Source organism: Peromyscus maniculatus, chromosome 7, assembly GCF_049852395.1.
Source record: "Peromyscus maniculatus bairdii isolate BWxNUB_F1_BW_parent chromosome 7, HU_Pman_BW_mat_3.1, whole genome shotgun sequence".
Classification (NCBI taxonomy): Eukaryota; Metazoa; Chordata; class Mammalia; order Rodentia; family Cricetidae; genus Peromyscus; species Peromyscus maniculatus.
This window is the reverse complement of record NC_134858.1, coordinates 75,164,420-75,192,112: the sequence shown is the minus strand read 5'-3', so window position 1 is coordinate 75,192,112 and position 27,693 is coordinate 75,164,420. Positions and strand designations below refer to the sequence as shown.

The 27,693-nt window shown below is 41.7% G+C and overlaps 1 protein-coding gene across 3 annotated transcripts; it reads right to left on the bottom strand.

The window, feature by feature from the left end:
* Positions 1–2,310: 2,310 nt before the first annotated feature.
* Positions 2,311–27,000, bottom strand: Klhl31 (kelch like family member 31). 3 transcript variants are annotated; one of them, XM_006973718.4, is made up of 4 exons: positions 26,717–27,000; positions 8,350–8,448; positions 5,582–6,786; positions 2,311–3,708 (listed from the first exon to the last, which is right to left on the bottom strand). In XM_006973718.4, the coding sequence occupies exons 3-4, from the start codon at positions 6,751–6,753 to the stop codon at positions 2,976–2,978; spliced, it is 1,905 nt and encodes a 634-aa protein (XP_006973780.1). In that variant the 5' UTR covers positions 6,754–6,786; positions 8,350–8,448; positions 26,717–27,000; the 3' UTR covers positions 2,311–2,975. The 3 variants fall into 3 exon arrangements, with proteins under 3 accessions (XP_006973780.1, XP_076432823.1, XP_015848037.1); XM_076576708.1 differs by lacking the exon at positions 8,350–8,448 and having other exon boundaries at positions 5,582–6,841; XM_015992551.3 differs by lacking the exon at positions 8,350–8,448 and having other exon boundaries at positions 26,717–26,999.
* Between the last annotated feature and the right edge of the window lie 693 nt (positions 27,001–27,693).

Sequence of the window (27,693 nt, the reverse complement as noted above, 5' to 3'; positions counted from 1 at the left end):
CATTTGCAACAGATGAAGCCCCTCTACTTCCAGACTCTCTTCATGTTTTAAATCCTAAGATGTTACAATGCAGTGATTTTTACTTCATCTGGAGACCTAGGTCCTTGTCGCCACACACCTCTACGTTCTCAAAGTGAGGAACATCTATTAGTGTGCATAAATAAATTACATGTTTGTTCAATCATCTGTAACCCACAATGAAGCACCCCTTTCTCTCTCAAAATTAACAATGTACTGTAGGCTCTTCAGTTGCAGGGGTGTATGTATTTCGCCATGAAAAGATGCTATAGCCACCCTCACACAGGCTTGGCAAGTAGTGGCCAAAATGATGCATTGAAAATGGAGTTTATTTTACCAATGCTGCTGCATCGCTGGTAATTTAGGAGCTCAGCCAGTGATTAACTTGGTCCAAAAGCCATTTTCTCACAGTTTTGTTTTCCAGCCTGCGTAGTCATGGAGACAAAGGAGCAGGCGCCCTTAGATTTTCCCTGTACTTATGAAACTCCTCTTTCTTTCTGTATTTTATGCTAATGGTGTTTTACTTATTTCCAGTGTTTATAGTCTATTCCTGAGTGTTACCACTGAATACCCCAAACTGAACTTTTTATAAGGGTTGATGAAGGTTGTTTCAAAAACGTTTTATTAGAATCACTTTTCACAGGTGGAATAAAATGTAGCCATTCCTCAGTATCCTTGGGAGACGGGTACCAGGGCATGCCCTACCCCTTGCTAGGGTCCCATCTACAAAATGGCACAGTATTTGCGTATAACCTGTTCAGATCTTCTTGTATAATTTATATTGTTTCTAGGTCATTATAATATTAAATACAATGTAATTGCTATGCTAACGGTCGTGCTGTTTTGCTCAGGGAAGAAAAGAAAAAGGAAAAGCCATTCAGCATGTGTTTCCTACATATGCAGTTTTTTCAAATCTCTTCAGCTTGTGGCTGGCTGCACCTACAGATGTGTAGCCCCCAGATACGCAGAGATGACTGTGCTTTAGACATATCCATCACAGCTCCACACACAGGTGGCAGGAAGGGCCAGGATTAATGACAACTAAGGTAGAGTTGCAGGTACCTATTTATCCCTTTAAATTGTCTAGTTGTGCATAAGCCATAGTCGATAGGCACTTCCTTCCCTAAACAAATATACTAGAAAGAATAAACTGATAGGGTAAAAGGAAATATGCATCATTTACTACAATCCTTCCCTTCTCCCCCAGACTTGGCAGATAAGTCAAGGAAATGGCAGCGGGAAAATATACGTTGCCAGGCAGGGTGGCACACACCTCCAATCCCAGCATTCGGGAGGCAGGGACGAGAGGATCCCAGTTGGAGGTCAGCTTGGTCTACCCACTGAGTTCTAGGACAGTCAGAGCTACATAGGGACCCTGACTCAAAAAAAAAATACACTTTGATTTGCAAAGCAATTTGGAGTGATAGTAGTAAAAGTAAATCATAAAGAGCATATATTATGGGCTTAATATTTTAAGAATATTTTAAGTTAGATATTAGGAGAAACAAACCACATTCCTCAACAGGTGAACCCGTCCATCCATCCAGTTATTGCCAAATACAAGCATCCCAAATGTTTCCTTCATCATCGCGGTGTGAAAGAGAGGGCTAATAAAATTACTGCTATTGGCTATACGGCCAGAAAGGTAAGCCGAAGTTAACAACACTCGAGAACATAGTGTTATTTGGTGATTGTTCGGGCTCATGTTAGAAGCAATTTAACCATGTCAGTGTAGGGTAAAACTGTACCTGGTGGTATAGGTCTGTAATCCCAGCTACTGGGGAGGCTGAAGCAGGAGGGTTTTAAAGTCAAGGCTAACCTAGGTAACCTAGTAAAGCCCTACTTTAAAATAAATAACATAAAAACAGCGCTGGGAGTGGTAGCGCATGCCTTTAATCTCAGCACTCAGGAGGCTTAGGCAGGCTGATCTCTGGGAGTTTGAGGCTAGCCTGGTCTACCCAGTGAGTCTGTCTCAAAAAAATAGAATAAGTGTACGCCTTTAATCCCAGTACTCGGGAGGCAGAGTCAGGCGGATCTCTGTGAGTTCGAGGCCAGCCTGATCTACAAAGCAAGTTCCAGGAAAGGCGCAAAGCTACACAGAGAAACCCTGTCTCGAAAAACCAAAAAAAAAAAAAAAAAAAAAAAAAGAATAAAATGAGGACTGGAGATGAAGCTCCCCGGCAAGCACTTATCTAGCACGTATGAGGTCCTTGGTTCACCACTCAGAACCAAAAAAAAAAAAGAAAGAAAGAAAAAAAGAAAAAAAAAGTCTCTCCATATATAATGATAAGAGAATAAGAGATGGATAAGCGATCAAATCATTTCTAAGAAAAATTTACACTGTAAATTAGATGGCCGAAAACCGTTCCTTTTCTGAGAGTGGGATATTAAGATAGAAAATGACTGTAGATCCCAGGTAGAATGTGTTGCTTTCCGGCCACATCTTGTTTAAAGCTTTGGACTGTATCATGAGATGTCTTTAAAAGCTCTTTTCACTCAAGTAAGGAGACAGACATTTTTATGTTGAAATATAAAATTAAGTGTTTATAGATATAGACAATTTTGAAAAACTGAAAGGAGTATTTTCCATTCCCCCAAAAGGACCTGAGAGGAAAATACACCTTTGAATAGGGAATTGCATAGTCACGTAAGTTTCCCGTGTAGGAAAGAAAATCTCAGCTATGAATTCAGGAAGCATGCTCCTTGGAAGAGTGCCTGCAACAAACTCCGTTTGCCACCCAGTGGCTGCAGGTCGAAATTGCTTCCTCTGTTGCCTACAGCCCTCTATTTTGTTGGGAGGTGGGGAAAGACTGAGGTAGATGATGCCAAACTAAGAATTTAGAGCCGCCCAGACATTCCTCTAGATCAATTTGAATCACCATCACTGTAGTAAGTGGTGTGTATTTTCCTTGTGGCCCACTCACAGTTTGACCATGAGCCTCTGGGAAGCTATGCGTTCAGATACTGACCGGCACGGAGGACACCGAGCTGGCCCGTGACTCGCGGGACACGCTGTTGGGCATGGCCAGTGTGCAGCACGACACGCCCACGGTGGCCTCGGGCAGCTCGTCGTCCTCTGTCCACTCGTTGAGCTCAGGGTTGAAGCACTGGATGCATTTCTTGTACTTCTTCTCGCCCTCGTTCCAGCCGCCCAGCAGGTACGCGCGGCCGTGCAGCGCCGAGACCCCCGCCGTGCTCACCCCCACGGGCAGCGGCGCCACGAAGCTCCACTGGCGCGCTGCGGGGCTGAAGCTCTCCACCGTGAGCACGTCCACGCGCTCCCCGCGCGGCCCCAGCTGGCTGCCCCCCATCACGTACACCCGGTCGCCCAACGCCACCGCGCAGTGCCAGCCTCGCGGCGTGCTCAGCTCGGGCAGCTCCTGCCACGCGTCGTGCGCGGGGTCGTAGGCGCACACGGAGCGCGAGTACGCGCTGCCGATGTAGCCGCCCGTCACGATCACGCGGCCGTCGGCCACGGCGCTGGCGTGGCAGCAGCGTGCCACCTCGAGCGGCGCCTTGGGCTGCCACTGGTTGGTGGAGGGCACGTAGCACTCCAGCGAAGCCAGGCTGCCCTCCGCGTTGCGGCCACCCACCGCGTACAGGAGCCCGTTGAAGACGCTCAGGCTGAAGTGCGTGCGTTTCTGGTTCATGCTGCCCAGGTGGATCCAGGTGTTGAAGCGAGGATCGTACCTGAGATGACAGGAAGACAGCTTGATTGCAGAAGCAGGGGAGCTCATCTTGCCCAGCAACGTATAAGTGGGAACCCTGACCTTACCACCACCACCCACCCACCCACCACCACACAGATATTGCTCCCCCTCCTCTCATTCAGGGGGAAAAAAAGATACTTCCCTCTCTCCCCATTCAGAAGACGTTTCCTTTAGCCATACCCCCAAACAAAACAAAAAACCAAACCAAACAACAAAACCGATCCTACAGAACTCTTTCCTCTAATACGGCCCCCACCCCGGGATTTAAGAGACATGCAAAATGGGTCACAGGACAGATGTTGGGTACCTGAAGAGGGAATCTGTATGTTAGAGGTGATTCTACCTGTTTTTCAGACATCAATGGCCCCCTAGCTCTTTCTTGCTGCTTAATTAGGATAGGAGATGCCTGATTGGATTTCTTCTGCAAACTTCTCCTTGGCATGTCTGTTCTGGCTATTCATTGCCCCGAGAGAAAGCTAAGCCACCCCTCTGAGCCTGTCAGGAGATCAATGGAATTATGTCTACAGCATCAAGAAAGGCTTGGTCTCTCTTACTAGTTTTCCACTGGTAAAAGTTCCAGTTCATAGAATTTTTCAGTATATAAATCAACACAAAGAAAACTGGCTTGAGTATTAAACGGTGAGAGACCCGGCAGAAGCGAAAGAGGTGGAGCCAGTGACCTCGGGCTTCCTTGTTCACAGAGTGCAGAAGCTCTGTAAACAGAGTTCACCTTTGTCCACTTTCACTCCCAAACAAAACTGTAAGTACAGATAAGAACTGAGCACCGGGGCTGAAGATGTGGACTCAGTTCTGGGGCTCAGAGCTGGAGTGCTTGATTGACATGGGTGAGGCACTGGATTTAAGGCTCAGAACCGGAAAGGTATAAAAAGTCTGAAAATCAATTGCTTGGATTATTTTTTTAAAAACAATATATTTACACATATAAATATAAAGTGTATCTTTAAATTACATAAAAATATATGCTATAATAACAAAATAATTATCTTGATTTATTATTTATATGTAAATATAAATCATATATAATAAATATATAAGCATAAATATATTTACATATAAATGATTACATATATACATATGTAATGTGTGTATATATGTATTCATGTATATATATGTATATAAAGTGTGTGTGTGTGCATGTGTGTCTCTGCGTGGATATGGGTGTGTGAGTGCTTGGAGACCAGAAGAGGGTGTTGGATGCCCTGGTGCTGGAGTTACAGGCTGGTGTGGGCCACCTGATGTGGTGCCAAACTTGGGTCCTCTGCAGGAGCAGTGGTGCTTTTAACCACGGATCCACTTCTCCAATGCTTTGTTTGGGTTCTTGGTAAGTGGTGGGTACACACATATAATGAGACAATAAAGGATATCATAATAATTTTGCCTCTTGGTTATGTTTGATGCGTATGCATGATGAAAACAGAAAGGGGACCATGAAAGCGGAGAAAGAGATTTTCAGAGAAGGGGGGTAACAGAATTCATGTGACATGGAAGCAGAGGATTCCAGGGAAGCAGCAAGGGGACCAATAAGAGAGAGGCAGGAGCATGTGAGGAGAGCGGGCAAGAGATACGCATAAGAAAGTGTAATGGCCTGTATGTACAAAAATGCCAAAATGAAATCCATCCCTTTTTATGCTAAGTAACAAATATTAAAAAGTGAAAAAAAGAAATCTAGGGTACATATATCTTGAATGCACTTTATATGAAATGATGAGAATATCTAAAGCATTCTACCACTACTGGATGGTCAATGAGCTAAGATGTTAGACATTAATTCTGGGTCAAGGCAGTTTCTTCACATTTCGACTCATTCGCATTATCAACAAAGCACTAGGTACCTGCAGAAATTGCTGACCGCGTGCTTCGCTTGGTTTCTTGCGTCATTCTGGTCCTCACCGCCAGCTACATAAAGGAATCCGTCCATCACAGCCACACACTGGTTAAAACTCTTGGCTGGCATTTCCGTAAGTTTGCTCCATCCATTTTCAGGGTCTCTATACAAAATGTCTCGACTGAGGGACTTCTCAGTCAGGCCAGGGCGTCCCCCAACAGTGATGAGAACTCGGCAGCCACCTCTAATTCTTGTTCGCCTAGATTGCAACGTGTTTTGATGATAAGGTAGCAAGTGATAGTTCATGGCGTCCACAAGCAGTTTATGACAATCAGCATCTTGCATCATTCTTGGGACAGTCTGAACATAATTGACCAGGTCTTGTGCAGAAATGGTACCAAATCGAATGTTACTTAAAAGGTCTGCTGCATGTTTCACTCTCTTTGGGTCAAATTCTAGCCATTTCATTGCAATCTGGAACGCCACCAGCTCAGAAGGCAATTGTAAGTCATCGTCTATGAGAAGCTCATTAATCTGTTCAAACGTAAGCTTCATAAATTGTTCTGATTCCGCAAATTCAATGAAATTATCCCGGATAAATTTCTGGGCTGTTGCTTTTGCGTTTTTCAGGCAATATGTTTCAGCGATGTTAACAACATACATGCAGTTCTCAACGCTGATCTCTCGTATCAGAAAATCACTGCACATCTTTACGAGGGTGTGGATCTGAAGGTACACAGCAGCAGAAATGATGCTCCCTATTGTGTATAGAGAGAGGGTCAGCTTTCCCGTGTACGCATATGCAATCACTGTGGCTAGGCCTAAAGGGGCGATGTCATTGAGGTCTACCCTCTTCGTTGATGGATCCTTCTTCAGGATGTTGTAAAAGTATTCACTGCATGAAGCCATCACCGATTTATGAACATCAAAGGATTTGGTTTTGGTACCAATGACTAAGTCACAGAGGAAGCTCTCTTGCCGCATTTTACTTAAGCCTTCCAGGAGGTTGGGGCCGTAGGAAGTGTCTGTTAGTTCAGAAGAAACACAGCTAAGGCTGTTGCCTCCCTCTAGGAGCCCATTTAGAGCATTCAACTTGCTTAGGGGGCTGTCTTCTACGATGATAGTCATCTCATTGATCTCCGCTTTGTTCTTTTTGATAGCCTTCTTTTTGGGTGCCATGTTAGCCACACCGCTGTCGCAGTCAAGAGCTCCCTGAAAGAGGAGGAGATGTCGATTGCAGTTGTGCTTGGGACTTCGAACTGTTACGCTAGAAACATATAATTGCATAAAGTAGGTTCGTTCTTATTTAAACAAAATGTGTTTTAAAGATATTAAGAGAGATGCACATCTCAGTGACATTATTTCAAGCCCCAAACACTGAAAATGATTCTAGAAAGGTGTGTGTTTTCGAATGAAATCTCCCAGAGGGTGTATTGCCAAGCAATTATGACCCAGCAGCAATGAGCAGTTCTCTGGTTCAAATGCACAGTAATTTTGGAATGGAAACATTTGAAAGGCTTAACCAGAAAGTGAACTATGACTACCTTGAAGGTTTTCCTCAACATCAATATTAAAATTTAGGAATCTATGTAAAATTACAAAATATCACAATAAGAAGAGCCTTTTAGCAACATTTACCATATCATGTTTACAATACTTGAAGCAACACAGGTAGCTAGAATTTAGTGAACCTTATGTAGTATACAGGGTTTGCCAGAGGATTTAAAAGAAAGGATGCGTGTCCTCGTGACCCTGCCCCCAGCACAGCATGGGTTCCTGTGCCTGCCCACTAGGACATAGCGGGAATCAGTAGCATCTGCTCAATGTGGGGCTGCTTTTTCTCGCTTTGCTCAAATCCTCATATTCATATTCACATTTCTTTAAAGGCCATATGTCCTTTCTCAATGGGTTTTGCAGTTACTTTCCAAAATTGCACTTATGTGCTGAGTGTCCCCTTGTTGAGTTTGTTTGAGGAAATTTTAAAAACACTTTGCTCAACAAGAAGTTATATGATATCCATTATTCAGCAGTTTTCTGGAAATAACAGAGCAGTAAACATGTGATTTGTGCTGGCAAGATGTGGCAAATGTAAAGCCAAAAGCAAGAAGCTACGTTTATATCAGAGGAAAGGCAGGCCTTGTCTGGGTCCTTGGAATAGATAGCCAATGTTTTATTCATGCACATAATGGGCTTTCGAGGAAAGCCCGAGCTTGGAAGAGTGATCTGTGTGCTTCAGACTAAAAAGCTAAATATTCTTGTGCTGGTTGGTTTTATGTCAAGTTGATACATGCTAAAGTCATCAGAGAGAAGGGAACCTCAATTGAGAAAATACCTCTATAATATCAGGTTGTAGACAAACTTGCAGGGCATTTTCTTAATTAGTGATTGATGGGGGAGGCCCATCCTGTTGTGGGTGGGGCTATCCCTGGGCTGATAGTCCTGGGTTCTATAAGAAAGCAGGCTGAGTAAGCTATGAGGAGCAAGCCAGTAAGCAGCACCCCTCCATGGTCTCTGCATCTATTGCTGCCTTCAGGTCCTTGTCCTGCTTGGGTTCCTATCCTGACTTCCTTTGATGATTACTTGTGATATGGAAGTATAAGCTGAAAGAACCCTTTCCTCCCCTAGTTGGTGTGGTCACAGTGTTTCATCACAGCAGTAGTAACCCTAACTAAGACAGTTCTGTTTATTTATTATTAGACGGTTACTTTGTTAGTGGCATGTAGGTGTAGAGGTGATATTTAAAAACACAACTGATAAAACAGGACCCCTACTAACCAGAAAGGACCCAGACCACAGTGTTGAAGCTTTCTGAGGTCCCCTGTATAAGTCTTCAGTTCTGGATTATGATGAGGTTCAGGGCATGCTGAGAGACAGCTGAAAGGGTAAGAAGGATTCAGACGGGCTTGGGGCAGCAGCTGGCTGGTGTTCACAATTTTGTTTGCTTAACGCATATAAAATATTTATAGTCAGATCTCCAGTTTTTAACATTCTGATATGCCGAGGCTCTGGGGAAAAGGTTGGCAGAAGATTCTGAGTAAATATGACCAATGAACTTCAGAATCAATTATGTCTAATTTATAGTTTTAAGTGTTTTCTTTACCCGTTAGTCTCCATGTCTTCTTTAAATGAGGAATTCCCTTTTCCTTAATAAGTTTCTAATTAGCTTACAACATTATAACTGTAAGCTAGAGGTAAGAGTGGAAGTGGGGGGAGCAGGAGAAGATACTGAAGACATCATAGAGCAAAAAGTGAGGACAATTTTGCAGGGAGTTGGCAGTTGCAAAGAGCGTTTTGATGGCTTTTAGCCCAAGAGCAGGCTAGAGCTGGCCCTGCACAAGACAGCTGCAGTTCCAACAGGAAGTATTTCTGATTTGAAGAGCAGCTGGGCAGCAGAGATTGTGGGAACTACATTCACTAGAACCTGAGGGGAAATTCTGTAAAAGATTCCGAAAAGGGAAACTCAACAGGATCTTGAATCTCCAAGTGGAGAACCAGTAGTCTAGAGCAATGCTGTCCTATAGAAATATGAGTCATATATGCTATCTAAAAGCCTGAGCAGCTGTATTAGAAAGATAAAAATGAACAGTTGAAATTAATGCTAAATTAATGCAAATACAAAATATTATCATGTCACATATAATTTTATGAAATTATTGATATGCTATTGTATGTTTTCATACTAAATTTTCAAAATCTTGAGTACACTTAGAATTTAGTATGTCTTGCTTTGAGTTAGTCACATTTTAAGCATTTAGTAGCCCCAAGTGGCTGATGAGTATTTGTGTTGGACAACACAGCTCTAGAGCAACTATTTAAGATATTCTGAATATAGCTGGGAATTCAAAAGAAGACAAGAAAGTTGGAGGGGACAAACAACAATTTAATGTTAAACAAATGTATTAGTGATGACACTCAGTATTAATGGCAAAGCATTAAAATGCATAGGTTGTCAGAACAGATAAACAAAAGCAGAATCAATATGCTGTCTATAAGAGACTCACTGTATAGACGCAGATAAGTAGAAAATGAGTGCTTATAAAAATATTTACTGAGGCAATAATTAACATAAGAAAGTCCTAGTAGCTTTTTTAGTGTCAGGTAAAATAGACTTAAAGAAATTTTTTTTATTAATGATAGAACTTCATAATGATATAAATATAAACTCAATACGAAGATGTAACAATTATAAATGTATATGCTCATAATTATTGAGCTTCAAAATACATGAACTAACAAATGACAGGATTATAGACAGAAATAAACAATTCACAATTATATATGAAAAAGTTAACTCAACAATTGATGGAACTAGAAAAAAAAGTTCAGTTAACAAAATCTGAACATTAGTAATCACTGACTTAATAGAACATTACATGCAACTGTAAGATACAAATTCTACTAATGTGTACATGGCACATTCACAGAGTCACCAGAAATGCCTCAGCCAACGGAAAAGCATTGAAGTCACAGGGTTTCTATGTAGAATACACTGTTTGATAACAATGGAATGAAGTTAGAAATACTTGCAGGTTATCCGAGAAAACCTGGATTTCAAACTTTGGAAATTAAACAATGTACTTCTAAATAATTTATGACTGAAAGAAGATATTACAAGGGAAATTAGATCGCATTTCATACTGAATGACACGAAAACACAGTACCAGTACCAATTCTGCTACTTATCCATAGTGTGACCTTTGGACCTCTTTCAGCCTCTGTTGACCACAGGAAGAAAAGAACACTCTCACCTGCTGGGTCAACTAACCCTGGGAATGGATGATGCCGGAGCATCCGGCCAGTGTCAGCACTTGGGTTGGGACTGAAGCAGCCTGGTGTATCTGTCATACTGGGGCTACAAAGGGTTAAGAAGGGACAAGGGTAGGGAGATGGGAGAGAGGAGGAGGCTGGGGAAGAATTAACCAAAACTTAGGTGCAATGTAGGCTAATTAAAAATAAATTTTTAAAAAGGGCCTAAAGAGAGTTAGCATTGGCTAATGCTGTTTCTAAAAGCTGTGGCTTATTTAACTAAAATCTCCAATTCTAAATTTGCTATAAATCCTTAAAAGTTGCTGGTCAGGGGGAACGCAGAGAAATTAAGCTGGAGCTGAGCTGAACTGGAAGCTTCCTCTCTGCTGGCTAGCTTTCACAGTTCGGAAAGCTGTTAAACAGGCTAACACGGGCAGAAGAGTCGGCGATACTCTCACCCGGCGTGCTGTAATTTACTGTGCTGCCCGGCAAGCTGTGCACAGTGGTGCAGCAGGGCCATAGCTCCTTCAGGGGTAGCTCACTGCCTTCTGCTTGGAGGTCAGCTCTCCTTTGCTAGAGGGAATTTGTTCCTGATGTGTGACCTGCTTAGAAGTTGATGATAGGGCTGGAGAGATGGCTCAGGCGTTGAGAGTGCTGACTCTTCTTCCATAGGACCTGAGTTCAATTCCCAGCACCCACATGGCAGCTCATACCTGTCTTTAACTCCAGTTTCAGGGGACCCTGACACCCATGGCAAAAACACAGATGCACATAAAAATTACACACACACACACACACACACACACACACACACACACACACACACATATATATTTAAAAAGTCAATGATAAAGTAAGTCATAAGCTTAGGCAGGGATCTACTACCGATGCCTTGGTACATGGATACATTGTAAAGGTGTTTTCTAAATAGATATGTTTATAGCTAGCCAAAGGCCAGTGCTGCTCTCAGCCCTGGTCAGAGACCCTTTATGCAGTTGATGCAAAGAACCTAGTTGGTTCAAGTGCTGAGAATTGTGTGAACTGTAAAGGGTTCAGACCTCTATGGGACATCTATATTTCCCCCACCTCCAAGGTTCAGGAGACACTCCAGAAGAGGGGGCAGACAAAATATTGGCTAAAGAATGAGGAAGGATGTTGTAAATAGACATGTGGACATGACTTGGTCACGACACCCGTGAAATCACAGAAGCCCTGGATGTCTTTACACGACTGTAGAAAATGAGGCTGTCACTATTCCATCATGGGTGGAGGAGGGGCTTGGCAGTTAGTGGCTGCGGTGTGTGTGTGTGGGGAAGACAAGTCATTTTCTCAAGGAGTGCAGCCACTGGGTAGCAACTCATGCTCCAGTAAATAATTCCCTGCCCAGGCTCATACAAGCAACCCTAATTAGTGATTCAGTGGATTGATGCAGATAGAGAGAGACAGACAGAGAGAGAGACAGACAGAGAGAGACAGAGAGGAATTGCTTGGGAGAGTGTTCAGTAGCAGTGAGAGGGGATAAGTCTGTAAATGTAATAAATCATATAAACAGTTTTAAAGAAAAATTCACATGATCATATCAATAGATGCAGAAAAAGCCTTTGACAAAATCCAACATGCCTTCATAATAATTAATAAAGGCCTAGAGAAGTAGGACTGAAGAGGACATACTTCAACATAGTAAAGACATATGACAAACCTACAGCCAACGTCATCCTAAGTGGAGAAAAGCTTGAAGTAATTCAATCAAAATTAGGGTGAGACAGGGCTGTCCACTATCCCTCACTCTTCTTCAATATAGTGCCAGAACACTAGCTAGGCAACAGAAGGACAAGAAGGGGACACGAAGAGGAGAAGGAGAAGTGAAATCATCCATATTCATAGATGATATATTATACATATATATAAGAAATACAAAAAAATTCCACCAAAAATCTTCTAGAAATAATCAACAATTCAGCAAAGTGGCAGAATACAAAATATACTTACAAAAGCCAGCAGCCTTTCTGTATACCAAAACCAAATATGCTATGAAAGAGATTATGGACATGCTCCCATTGACAATAGCCTCAGAGAAAATAAAATATCTAGGAATAAACCTAACCAAAGAGGTGATTGACCTGTACAATGAAAAATTTAAATCTCTAAAGAAAGCAATTGAGAAACACACTAGAAAATGGAAGACATCTCATTGTCAAAGATTGATAGAATATTGTGAAAATGACCACTCTACCAAAAACAATTTATAGATTCAATGCAATCTCAATCAAAATACCTACATAGTTCTTCACATAAAATTTTTTAAAAAACCTCCTAAAAGTCATATGGAATCACAAAAGACCCAGGATAGCCAAAGCAATCCTAAGCAAAAAGAACAGCCTCTCCCCCCCCCCAAGGATTACTACTCCAAATTTCAATGTATTCTACAGAGATATTGTAATAAAATCAGTCTGGTACTGGCACGAAGACAGACATGAGAACAATGGAACAAAATAGAAAATCAAATGTGAATGCACATAACTAGAGACATCCAATATTTGGCAAAGAGGCCAAAACCTCACAACCAGAGAAGAGAAACATTCTCAACAAATGGTGCTGGGAAAACTGAACGTCCACATGTAGGGGAATAAAATTGGACCTGCATCTATATCCCTTCATAATAATTTAACTTCCAATAGATCAAATGTGAAACCTGAAATACTGAAATTGCTAGAATCAAACAAACAAACATGGGCAGTGTCCTACAAGATAGACGTACAAGAAAGGACTTTCTGTACTGGACTCCATTTGCACAGGAATTAAGGTCAATATCTGACAAATGGGACTTCATAAAATGAAAACATTTTGTATGACAAAGAAAACAATCAACCGAATAAAAAGGAAGCCCACAGAGGGGGAGAATCCCACATCTGACAGGATTAACATTCAGAATACATAAAAAACTCAGAAAACAGTGTCAAGGAAACAAAAGACCAATTAAAAAGGAGCTATGGATCTGAACAGAGTCCTCAAAAGAATAAATAAAAATTACTAAGAGATATCTCAGAAAGTGTTTATCATCTTCAGCACTTAGGGAAATACAAATTAAAATAACTTTAAGATCTTCTCTTACCCCAGTCAGAACGGATAAGCTCAAGGAAACAACTGATAAATTCTGGTGAGGAGGAGGAAAAGGAGAAACAATCATTCACTGTTGGTGGGCTGCAAACTGGCATAGCCACTCAGGAAATCCTTGTGGTGAATGCTCAAAAACCTAAAACTAAACCTCCCACTTGTGGTGCTCTGAATCAATGGCCCTCATGAGCTCATATATTGTAATGCTTGGTCCCCAGTTGGTAGAACTATTTGAGAAGGTTTAGGAGGTATGGCCTTGTTGGAGAAGATGTGCTGCTGGGGGTGGGTTTTAAGTTTCAAATGTCCATGCCATTCCCAGCTCTCTCTCTCTCTCTCTCTCTCTGTCTCTCTCTCTGTCTCTCTCTCTGTCTCTGTCTCTGTCTCTGTCTCTGTCTCTCTCTCTCTCTCTGTCTCTGTCTCTCTCTCTCTCTCTCTCCCTCCCTCCCTCCCTCCCTCCCTCCCTCTCTCTCTCTCTCTCTCTCTCTCTCTCTCTCTCTGCCTTATGGTTGTTGTTTCAACATGTAAGATCTCAGCTGCTGCTCTAGCACCACACCTGTCTGCCTGCTGCCATGCTCCCCAGCATGATGGTCATGGACTCTAACCCTCTGGAACCATGAGCCCCCTTCCCCCCCCCAAAAAAATTAAATGCTTTCTTTTATTAGTTGCCTTGGTGATGATATTTTATCATGGCAATAAAAAAGCAACTAAGATCCCACTCCTTAGCATATGCTCAAAGGACTCAGTATTGATGCTTGCTCAATGGCTTTCAGTGATGTCTAGTCACAGTAGCTAGGAAATGGAAACAACCTAAATGGTCTTCAGCTGATGAACGGATAATAAAATTGTGATACATGCACAATGGAATATTACTCGATTTTAAAGAAAAAAATGAGACCATGAGCTTTGCAATTAAATGGATGAAACTAGTAAATATTCTTAGTGAGGTAAACAGACTGAGAAACTTGAAGCTTGCAGTTTCTCTCATCTGTCATTTTAAGGCCCGGATCTTTAGATGTGAACATGGAATTTAGAGTAACTACAGAAAGCAGATATGTGAGAAGGGACCAAGGGGCAACTCTAGAGTGGGGAATAGTGAGATCCAGGGAGGAATGGAAAAATGGGGGCAGGCTTTAACTAGGTCTGTGTGGGAGCCCGTTCCGGGGTTCCTCGTGGCTTTACCCAGCAGGTCCGAATAGAGGATGATCAGGACCACGGGCCTGAGTGCAGGTGTCTGAGATGGTCTGCACTTGGCTGTGCTGGGGGAGGAGGTCTTTTGCTCCACCCCTTGGCGTCTCTATAAAAACCCTGGACCAGAGACAGTCGGGGCCCGTTGGAATAGGTTCCAGGCCCTCTCGAGGCTATCCTTTATTTTCTATCTGTTTATCTCCACAAGATTCTCCGCTATAAATCCTTCTATCTAATATTTCCTGCTGCTCGCACTCAAGAAAACTCTGGGAAGCTGTGGGGGTGGTGGGTAAACGCCCCACAGAATGGCGCCTGAACAGGGACTAAAGAAAAAAAGGGACTAAAGAAAGGGGAAAAAAAGGGACTAAAGAAAGGGGAAAAAAAGGGACTAAAGAAAGGGGAAAAAAAGGGACTAAAGAAAGGGGGAAAAAAGGGACTAAAGAAAAAAGGGACAAAAAAAGGGGGGACTAAAGACAAATGAACAGGGACTTAAGACAAATTAATAGGGACTAAAGATAAAGGAAAATAATAGTTTTATTACAGAGTTTTTGGTGAAAGTGCTGAGTTAGCCCTGCCAGTGGAAAGGCATGCCGGTGTTATGGAATATATATATTTTTATATATATATATTTTTGGTGAGGCAGGGGTTTTATCCTCGAGAGAAAAGGAAAGCGGACTGGAAGGATGTCCGATGCTGCAGCGAAATTCTCTTCTGTCAAAATTTTCTATCTTCTATCCCTTTCTCAATTTCTATCTGTGATAAGTATAAGATATAGGGTAGTAATATAGTTTAGGAAAAACTTAGAAGTATAAGATTGTGTAGGAAAAAATAAGTAAGGCAACTAGACAGAAAAACTCAATTTTCTAACTTTGGGGGCTTTGAAAGCAAACTGGGGAAAAAATCTTTCTTTGGGCTTTTCGGGTAGTAAAAAAAGCTCTTCTTTGAGCTTATGGGGAAGAAAAAGTTTCCTATGGAAGCTTTTGACCTGGGGACAGCTGAAATGCCAAATCCAAGCGGCAGGAGAAAGTAATTTCTCCCTGAGGCAAAAATGGGGGTGTAAGAAGTCAAAGTTTAAAGTTGGGAAGTTTTGGGAAAAGTTGGTCTTTCTCCTGGGGAAAAAACACCTTTCTCTTAAACTATAAAGCTTTTCTTGGAAAACTTGGGGGGAAAATCTCTCTAAAAAGCCTTAATCTTTCTCTCTTAAGAAACTTAGAAACTAAAGCCTTTAACTCTCTCAGAAGGACAAAAATTAGAATCACCTGAAGATAGTATGGGGACCACCTGTGATTAGCTCTAAGGGAAAACAACAAACTTAAGACAGCAAAACCCCTCTAAGTTCTCAAGATTAAAAAATCCTCCCTGCAATGCAGGAGGCAGGAACAAGTTTCTAAAAACCCCTTGTAAGCTCTGTCTCTTCAAGCTGGTAAAAGACAGTGGTCAGAGTACCCTGAAGGAAACGCTTAGGAGAGTGTGGGTGAAGAGCTACAGAGAGCCCAAAAGGGCAGGAAACTTTGCCTGAGAAAAGCAAAAAAGCCAAGCTTCACAGTTACAGCCGAGCTGAAGCATCAAGGGTTTTGTTTCTGAGTGAGCATTTCAGAATGAAAAGGTGCTCCTAATCGTCCTATGCAAAGATTCCCTGAAACTGTTAGCATTGTATCCTCGCTTCTGAGCAAAAACCCAGAGGCGACTGGCCAGCGTCTCTGAGTTGGAGTGCATTTCGGGGATAGTAGGGTTCCTGCGTTGTAAACTTCCTGGAGCACAGAGCTGAGGCAGGAAGGTGCAGGACCCAGGGGAAGATTGCTAATGAACAAACAAAGCTAAAGCCGGTGGGAACGGCACAGTTGTCCACTTTCCTACAAGTCCCGGGTTGAAAGGTCCACAACTACAAAAAGAAATCTGAGAAAAAGCTTTCCTATCAGAGAAAGGACCTTTCTGGGAAAACAGTAAAGCTGAACTGTGTCTGAAGCAGTCATGCTGCCGAGTCAGAACGCTGTCTGGGGAAAGAGCCCAGCCAGGGCAGAACAGAACTATCCAGGAGTAAAGCTTTTCTGTCAGAGAAAGCACCTCTTTGAGAAAAGCTTTGTTTCAACTGACTCCCGATGAGATGAGGGAGTGTAGCCCTAAGGGGTGACTGCCTTTGGCATAAGCTCTGTCCTGAGCACCCAGACAAGCAAACACAACCCATTGGGGGACTGGGCCAGGTGAAGGCCTGATGAGGCAAAACACCTGTCCTAATGGGAGTTTAGAAATGGCAAAAACCTCCCTTGTTAAATTTTTCAGTCTGTACGCAAACAACACAGACCCCGAAAACAAACGGACAAAAAGCCCCTACCTTCAGGAGCAGGGAAAGCCACCGCTCTAGTGTCGGAAACTGTTTCTGGGGTAGAGGGGATAAACTGAGACCAAACTGGGAACTGTCTGGGAGAAAGACTCTGAAGAAACAGAGAAGGGACATAATCCTCCCCAGAAAATGTGACCTGAAAAAGCTGCTAGAATTTGAGGCAGATTCGGGGGGAGAAAAAGAAGCCCCTACCTCCAAAGGCAGCTAGCAGAAGTACAGAGCCGCAGACAGATACCTGAAGCTCTGCAACTGGGGGGGGAAGCAACAAGCAAAATGAGATAAATCAGTGGGAGAAAATCTCTGAAGGAGCTATGGAAAAGCTGTTGTAAATGATCTTGTTTTTCACTGACTGGCTAAAACAAACACAAGCCCCGAGGAAAGTTGCTATCAGAAATGCCAGCCTCAATGCGTGCTAACGAGGCAGGTGCGGTTCTGATTCGGGGGCCAGTGTCTGATGAAGGAGAGACACCTGTTAAAGCCAGCTGAGGAGAATAGAAACCTCCCAATGTGCCATAGCTGAAAATGTAAAATGCTTGTTCAAATCTCCCATTGCAAAAGCAAAAAACTTTGTTCAAACCTCCCGGGCAAGAATTTGTAAGCAAGTCTGGTAAAAGAGAACCAGTTGACTCTCAAACCCGATAAGAAATATGGGAAATGATATAAGGGACTGATATAAGGGACTGATATGGGACTGATATTATTATGGACTGATATAAGAAAAATACATTCTGGGAAAGGTAGTTTTTCCACTAAAGATGGCGACATTGCCCTGAAACACTTTTGTCAGCTCTAAAATTAAAATACAGCTTTTAAAAAGAAGGAAAGTTGTCTAAGTTTAAGTATCAGTTCCAATGAAAGATTGAAAGGATACGCAACTAGGCGCTTCGCGGTTTGGGGCTCCGTTGGTAAAATGCCTTATTTACCCTAATAGCTGTGCAAAGTTTTTACGGTAATTGGATGACAAAAAAGCTACCTATAAGAGCAAACGAGTCACTTTAAAATCCTTAAAATACCACCTAATAACTGTACAGTTTTTGGCGAAGAGCTTTACAGCAGCTAAATATGGTAATTTCACCCTCAGTGTGAAGTGAAGTTTTTTGGTAGAGCAAACCAAAAGTGCTGCTGTAATAGAAACGTTTGTCTGAATTGAAGTACTTAGGGGAGCTATTATGAATTTGGGTGAAGGGACAGCCTCTAGTTAAAAACTGTCTACCGCTGACAGTGCATCTCTGCCGGTCCGGAACGGCTGAGAGATCTGGCAACTTTGGAGTGTGGTTTCGTCCCGAGAATGTTACAATCCCCTAGCAACAAGTATCACAACTCTATAATGACAACACTCACTAAATCCCAGTGCTTTATAACAAAGCTGACTATAAACTGTAAACTTTAGAAATGATGTACACACTTCCTGTCTAGTTAAGAGAATCTTTCTGATAGAGATGGTGATAATAATTAAGAGTAAGAAGTAGATAAATGAAAATAAGATATGTGAGTTTGTAGAAATTCTGTCTTGTTAGATCTGTGTTAAGAAATCTTTAGGTGTTTGCTAAGTTAGATATATACTAATGGTAGCCTATATAAGTTTGTAAAATAGATCTATAGAGTTCCTTTAAGAATATAAGCTTGTAAGAAATATCTAAGGTAGTCTTAAGACATGTAGTAATAAGCTTGTAAGATGCTAGTTGTAAAATATAAGTATATAAGAATTAATAAGAAATATATTTGCTATAGTAGTTCTATAGTTTCCTTAAAGTATAAATAAGTAGATGTTAATATGTTATGTGAGTTTGTAAAAACGTGTAAATGTTGAATATGAGTCTAAATGCTTTGCAAGGCAAAAAAATGTTATATGTGAGTTTGCGAAAAAGTGTATGTAAATGTTAAGTGTGAGTCTATTAATGTAAATGGTGAAAACACCTGAGACATAGGAGATAGTGTCCTAGTAGACTGCAAAGTAGGCAGTCTGAATGGTTTCAAAAGCTCCAGAAGCCGCTAAGAAGCTAAGAATGGCAGACGCCGGAACCAGCACAAGGCATCCGCGGCTGAGATCCATGGAATATCAACGCAGCACAGAAAAACCTGAGCTAACAGCAAAAATGGTGCGGTTTAAAATATTACTATACTAAAAAGGTCTGTCTTTGAGAACAAAAGTTGCAGAGACGCTTGTTTGAACAAAAATTAACTGCAAAAAGTTTTGGTTGAAAAACGTCTCTTCATATTTGGAAGTGAAAGCCTGATACCAGAATTTATTTCTTGTTTGAACTTTTTGAACTTAAAATGAGATAAAATTACAAAAACATTTTGGTTATGGATTTCTTCAAATTTGGAAGGCTAGTACCAATATTTATCATTTGAATTTTGGTACTTAAATGAAATGAACAATAGAGATTTCATTGCAATGGGACAATTTTGAGCTTACTTATAGTAATGACCTAGGAACGGTTTTCTGGAATTGGGTTAAAAATGAAACTGTTTAAATGAAGAAATGTATTTCTACTTAGAATCAAGATGCAATTTTGTGTATGCGTATATGCTTTATTAACTGGTGATTTATGAGTTGTTTTGTGAAACTGTTTATGTAAAAATGAAATTACTTGTGGAACTGGTTTTATGTTACAAATGGAACGGTTCAAACAGATAAGTTTGGGTTCCTCTAACTAGGTTTGAGACTTTGTTTAAAAAATTATAAAGAAAAGGAGGAGTTATGAGATTGAATTATGTTCGCAGAAACCTATTGATATTAATGCACCCTGGTTTTGTGGAGTTAAGAAAATATTTAAGTTTGATGTAAATACATCGAAGTTTTTCCTATGTTAACAAGAAAATTCAAATGATTGAGTTAAGGTTGTAAGACGGAGAAAATTGTTAACTATATATAGCACCATATATGCTAATTCTAATGGTTCTGTTAAGAGTTTGTTTTGAGTTGTAAGATTGAGAGAATTGTGACTATGTATAGCAATATTTATGTTAACCTGTTAATGGTAATGATGAAGCTAAGGGATTCTTTAAGTTTGTAGTTGCCTTAAGAGTTTTGGTTTAGAAAGGGCTTGAGGCAGCTAAGACTGCTGTGGTCACCTTGGACCTAATTCAAAAGAGAAATGCCATCTATATCATCCTCGACTCCCATACTGGGAGGTGTAACAGCTATGGAGATTGCTGTAAGCCATTAATAGTTATTTTTTTATATATTAAGAAGGGGGGACCTGTGGGAGCCCGTTCCGGGGTTCCTCGTGGCTTTACCCAGCAGGTCCGAATAGAGGATGATCAGGACCACGGGCCTGAGTGCAGGTGTCTGAGATGGTCTGCACTTGGCTGTGCTGGGGGAGGAGGTCTTTTGCTCCACCCCTTGGCGTCTCTATAAAAACCCTGGACCAGAGACAGTCGGGGCCCGTTGGAATAGGTTCCAGGCCCTCTCGAGGCTATCCTTTATTTTCTATCTGTTTATCTCCACAAGATTCTCCGCTATAAATCCTTCTATCTAATATTTCCTGCTGCTCGCACTCAAGAAAACTCTGGGAAGCTGTGGGGGTGGTGGGTAAACGCCCCACAGAGGTCTGGGGAAAGAGGGCAATACAGAGGGAGAGGAGGGGAATAAATCACACTACAGAAGTTTGAAAAGATACAGGGAATCATACTACTTCATGTTTACCTGAAATTACATATAGATACATATTTTAAAGAAGTTACATGGCTTGGGTTGTTAATGCACCCCCCAAAGAGCCATGGATGACCTAACAAAAATTCCAGTACCAAACATGAGAACCTTCCTCTACAGTTATTGATCAGCAGAATCCAATAGAATCCCAAACAATATAAGCTATTGCTGTTGCTCTTGGATGTCTTCCAGAATTTGAAGGTAAAGGTCTATTGTTGAAGACTCCATGCACTTTGGACACAAGACCTGGAAGGATGGACCTAGAACTGACCTGTAAGCCTCATCTTGAAGACTGGCTTTCATAGTACCAGAAAGTGCTACACAAGTTGCCAAGATTCAATAGCCCTACCCAGCTATAAAGCCTTTGGGCCACCAACAATGACTTAGACCAGCAAGATACTCCAAATGGTGAAATAGTGGCGCTTTTATCGTGGGAGTGACCAACAGCTATCTAAGTGGACTTATGACCCACTCAATAGGAGGGAATTCATGCCTGGTACTATATACCTAGTCAACTACCCTTTGCATGAGAGGTCATACACAAGAGGAGACCCTACTACTCCCAAGTTTCTAAACCAATGTATTTCTATTTTCTGAACGCCCATCCTAATACTCACAGATAAGCGTAATTCTCACCCCTCATCAAAGAAGCTTCTTTTTCCAGAAGCTGGAAGCTATTATAGAGATTCACAATTGCCAAAATGCAGAGAATAAGTGAGTGTGGCCTGCCCAACTCTGACCAATATGTCTGCAACATGACTCCTATGCCTAAGGCTCTTGGAAAATCTTGGAAGAGGGGGCAGAAAGGTTGTAACAAACAGAGGCCCAGGATGCCTATTAATAGACGATGTCCCCTAGACAAGATGGAGAAAAAGCATCCATGAACTCTCAACATGGCTCCCTGAGCAAGACTAGTATAATGACACTACTAGTTGACATGCCAATGCAGGCAATGGAAATCCCACATGGTCCAGCCCCTAGATGAAGAGCAACAGGTAGTCAAAAGCTACTGAGGATTGCCTTCAGGGACAAACTTCCCATGTAGGTTGTCTAATCCCAAGCAGTCATCTCTGGACACATGTACACATGATCACTGTTAAACAGACTCAGTAGGTTGTATATGCATATATATATATATATAATGTATACATATATACACACATATATAATGATTAAAGAAGAGATCATGATGAATTCAGGATGGGGGCACAGAGGGAGTTTCAGGGAGGAGAGGGAAATGTGGGAGTGAGGTAGATGTGATAAGAATTTCATGATGAAATTTTCAAAAAAGAAGGATTAAAAAAGAAGGAAAAGAAAAGGCAAGAATGTGATGACTCAAGAGCCAGCTGGCACCTCTAAGGACAACACAGCTTAATCGCTTCTGGATCACACTGAGCACCAGGGATATTAGTTTCTTGAGTTTCATAAAGCCATCTAGACTCTATGTGTTTACTGATTTGTATTATGACCTAAGAGTTACTATCTTGAGAACTGCTTGCTAAAATGAAATTGAAACTTTCTCAAAGCATTTGTCTTGAAATTGGTAATATCGCCAATAAAACCTAGGTATAATTCAAAATTATTGTCTTTGAGATAAAGACAACATGCCGTATACATACTATGGCTAATTATGCTATGTTATATACTGAATAAATAGTGCCTTGTGTATTTCTTATGTGCTCAAAGGTGTAAAAAGTACTTGAAACATTACTAGTTCCATTAAAGACTATTTTCCAAGTGAATGTTGTACATGCATAACATGTATAACTATTAATATAGATATTATTTACCAGCAGGCTATTTAAGGGATAAACTCCGACTTCTTCAACATGACACTCATAATTCAAACCTTTAAACAGAAAACTATGAAGTCCAGAATAAGGACATCGTGAAATGAATAAGATCAAAAACATATAAATCAAGGAATCAAATGCTATTGTTATTTTAGACATTTAAAACCTGTTAAACTCTTTTATGGTCATGCTATTGTTATTATCTTGTCTGGAAATTTAACCCTTTTAAAATGTTGATTTATACTTGAATAAAGTTTGTTTAAGTCAGACACAATTCTTAAATTGTTATTTTAAAAATGTTAGGTGCGTAGGAGAGGAAGAATGGATCTGGGAGGAGTTGGCTGGCGGGGAAGGGGCTATGAATGTGATCAAAATGCATGGTATGAAATTTCCAAAGAACTGATAAATTTTTTTAAAAGAAGCAGTTATAAATAGGCAACATAGGAATATATATGTATATATATATATATATATATATATATATATGGAAAGTCGAACAACTTAGCTCATTTTAATTTACTCATTTGCCTTCAATAATCTAGAATATTCCTGCACACTGAGGAATCAATTCTGAAAGAATTCTATTCTTTTTGATTCAGCTTATACATGAGCTGAAAGATTGCTGAGGGTTTAACAGGTCTTTACAGCTTCCCCCCGATCAGCCAAGCTCATGCTTTGTGGCCAACCACTCTGAGGGCCTAGACTTGGAGGCCAGGTAATCACCATGTTTCCCATTCACTGAGGCTCTGTTCAGACCACAGAGTGCTAAAGAGAGAGCTCTGTGATCTTACCAAGTTTCCCTGGAGAGGATATTCAAGACTCTTTCCCTGTTTTCCTGAATCACATGCTTGGGTTGTTCTCACCCATGGGGGCTCTGATGAGTTGACACCTTTATGCTCAAAGAGAAGAAGAATTTTCCAGATCGATCGTGGAACTATTCATGGCTTGCACTTTTCACAAGGTTCCTACCGTAGTAGGGCATGCTGGAAAGAGCGGGTCATCCACAGCAGCTGAGCTTGTGAAACAGGATGAGCACATTTGAAGGCACTGCCAGTCCTTTCTGCCTCTTCCTTCTCGGGTCAAAGGAGAGGCCGGACTGGATGTAGGGGGTTAAAGGAGACTCCCCGGCCTACTGGAGCCTACCAAAGCTCTACCTTCATCCCTTGGAGGGAACCCAGATATAGTGACAATTGATAATAATCCTGACAGTGGGTGCCGCTGACTCTTCTCCTTGCTCCATCCCTCTAAGAAAATCTCTCACTGGAACTGGGGAGAATGGTAACAGGCACTATTCTCCAGCCTTTTCTCACTGCCCACCATGGCTCTCGTCTCCTAAGCAGTTTCCACAACGATGGTGTATTCTATACCTGATTAGCAGCTAGGCAGTCTTATGCAAATCATCACATTTTCCATCATCTTTTGTACTTATCAAATTTAAGCACATTGTTAATTACAAAATATAAATCACCAAGTGTGCATCTATACACATTAAGTGGAAATAGATACCTCCATCTCTCCCTAAGTGGTGTTATATACCTAGGATTTACTCAGTACGCAGGGCTTCCTGTATGCTAGAGTCCTGGTTATCTACTTCCTATGATTTAATTTTCTAAATTTAAATGCTGCAGAAATCTTAAAATAAAAATCTTGTCCTGTGTTCATTTTACAAATGGAGAATTCAAAATTCAGAGAGCTAAAACACTGTCCATAGTAACACGAGTCATATGCAATGTATGTTGGAGCAAAGACTCAAACCCACACCATACTCTTCTTCTCTATTTTGCTTCCCTTTAATCCAAGGTCCGTTAAAGCCTGTAGAAGATGAAAAGCTAACGTTTTCCAACATGAAAAAAAATGAGATTGAGCGAGGAAGACCCATGGCTTATAAAATCAAATTGTACACATGGAGACTGTGAAATAGTTCTTCACAGCCCCAATTATCAAAGTAAAAACGTTTTTGAGTACAAAGTGAAGTTTTTGAAGACACATAAATTCTGTGGGTTTCTTTTTCCTGCTAAAGGTTATGGTAAGATCACAAAACTCCAACAGGTTGGACCAACCAAAAATGTAAGTTCAGATGAGCTTCTGTGGATTTGGTGATTCTTTGTAAGGGTCAGATTGAACATGAAGTTCCCACTTTTTTTCTTAAAAATATGATGTCAAGGTTATATGTTTAACTTAGAAAACAGCTGTGCTTGGATTTATTTATAGGGCATTGAGACTCTAAACACAAAGTTAACTATAATCCTATTTTCTGCCTTCAAGACACAGGGTCCAAAAATACTGGTATTGGTTTTGCTGAAAAAGAAATATTTTTGAGACAAGAGATCAGGCTGGCCTCAAACTCACAGAGATCCACTCCTTCCGAGTGCTGGGATCAAAGACATGTACATTCAAGCCTGGCAAATATTAATAAAAAGGCCTTTCTTCTCTTTCTTTGTCTTTTATGTTCATAAGGGAATTAGGATGTGAGTTTCTAGTTCTTTCTCCCAAGCCGAGTCTTGAACACTCACATTCCTTTGCTTATTGCAGAACTGGAACCGAGTTTCGTATCAACTTGCTGGAACCGTTTGCGAGGCTGGAATGAGGCACGCAGCCTTGACGATTTTCATTTAACCTCTTGTCAGACCGGAGCTCCGTCCCCTTAGTTCAAAAGCCTCATGGTTATTGCACAGCTGGCATTTTCTGCCAGGACTGGAGCCACTTCTACTCAAACAGCATTTCAATGCCCAGAATTAACTCTTTCTCAGAGACAGATGAGCCAATGGAGACAAGATTCTTTATATAGATAGGATCTACTCAACTAGTTCTGAGCTGTCAGAGTCAACAAATAAAGCAAAATTGTGCAGTTAGGATTGCAGATAAAACAAGAATATATATATATATATATATATATATACACACACACACACACATACATATATATACACACACACATACACACACACACACACACACGTGTGTGTGTGTGTGTGTGTGTGTGTGTAATATGTGTGTGTATGTGTGTGTGTGTGTGTGTATCACAGGCAGTACTACAGACACACATACTAAAAGTTGTTTGAATTTGTAGTTTATAAGGAAGTTCACATTTAATAGGGTAACCTGTATTCTGTCTGGCAGCTGCACTCCAGGTTTGGTTCCAGATGGGTCCATGAGCCCTGAGGACTGTTCTGAAATCCACAGTACAGATGTCTTCATGTTACTTTTCTGTAAAATGGCTCAGAGTTTTGGGTTTTGTTCTTTTTTTTTTCCCCCATAAAGTTCCTGAAAAAGTCTGTAATCCAAAATATGTCTAGAACAGCTGGGTTGATGTTGCCAAGCAATAGAAACATAACCATACCCTCACCTGTCATTGGGCCAGTCCATGCAAAAGCGTTGACTTGAAAGAAAAATCATTCCTGTTCTCAAGCCTGCCTCTGGAGAAAGCCTCCAGGAGAGGGGTCACTTCGAGTGTGAGACCCTGGGCGTGCCCGTGTGCCGAAGCGTCGCTGCCGCTTTCGTGCCCCGGAGTGGGATCCCACAGGACTCCTGGCTAATGGTGAGAGTCAGCTGTGCCTGCCCCCTGTCTCTGTCGCATTCCAGTGGCTGCATCTGTTGGGTCTCGTCAGCTCTGCCTCCCGGAATAGAAACAAGCTTGGCCCTCGCTGTCCATTTTTAGAGAAGTCCATCAGAACGGGGATTCCACTTCGCCATTTCATCACCGAAATGAGTTTTCAATGTGAAACGTGAGCCGTGATAACCATAAATGTACATTTAGAACAAAACTCTAGGTTTATTTTAGGTCAAATAACAAATGTAGGGTATTTGCAGGGGGTGGGGGTGAGTTCAGTTTTATCGAGAAGTTATATTTTGGGGAATCAAAGAGGACATTTGAGTTTTGCACTACTAATGCAGTTAAAACTGATAAAATTGTATCTTCCCTGAACGGTTGTGTTAACTGAACCACGTGTTAAAGTGGTTGCTAATGACATTAGAGATGGAACTCTAAACCTCCTGAGCAAACCCTAGGAATTTTCTCTCTAAAACAGTGGAATAAAAAGGTAGACGATTTAGAGACAACACTATTATGACAAAACACATGTAATTTTACTTTTACAGGGTATCACTTCTACATATCAGTTACTGAGTCCGTTTCCTCGGTTACAACATTTCTCAAATTCCAGGACAAAGTTTTCTGCCTCTGAACTTCAGATCAGGGGACATGACCTGTAGCACCCAGCTGGAGATGCCCCGCAGGAAAGTAGCTCTATTGCCGCCAACACTTAAGACACCCCCACCGTCTCCCACCCACACAGCCATACACACCCTGGGATCCGGAAGGCACGAGCTGGCAGTGCGGGTCCCAGCTTCTCTCGCCCGGTATGAAGTGAGAGCCCGGCTGGTAGTGAAGAAGGTTTAACGGGAGACTCCTTTGGGGAGGTGATCTGTGGAGAGAAAGGGAGGGCGGGAGAAGGAAGACCCAGTGAGGAGTCACCAGCAGCCGCCTGACAAACCCTAGCGGCAGTAATTTTTAGAATGGCCCTTGGCCATCCCACTGGAGGAGCCGGGTTGAGCCTGCGCGCTGGCCTGGAGCAGGCTGAGCCCTCCGGAGTGGAGACTCCCTCTTTGGTCTTCAGCTTGTGGGCAATGCAGGGGAAGAGGGCGTGCTCTGGTTGGTGGAGAGGGGGGTTGGGTTTCTTGACCTGGCCAGGTTGTTTTGTTCATTTGTCTTTAAGTCAAGGACCCAATGGGTGCGAGGGAAGAAAATTAGCTAAATGGATGTTCAGTTGCAATTGACGGAAGCGGGAACTTGACTTGTAAAAAAGAGAGGTCATAGGCAAAAATTAGTTTCTAGGAAGGTAAATCGCTGTCACCTCAGGTCCTGTGAGGAGACTGGTTATAAATAGCCTCTCTGTAGAGGAGGAGACATGTTTACCAGGATAGGAGATGTTCCGCAGCGCTTCAGTACAGGGCTGACATTTCATAGTTTAATAAAGCCAGCTTTGTGACCGGTCCCCCACCAGCCATTGAAGGAGGGTCGGCAGTAAACATGCTTGCACAGAAGCATGCTGGGAAATACCTACTTTGGCAACATTTCATGCAAGGAAGGCAATTCAAGTGATTGTAATGGACAGAGGGCTTTTAATAGGCACCTAGGGTATGAAATGACTGCTCTAAAGGTCAATATGGTATCAGCTTCAGTAACGGGCAAATAGAACATAGAAAAGAAACATCCTAATTATCCTTTATCAGTCAGATGCCGTCTCGGCCTACTGAGAAACTTTTCTACAACCTTAATCACT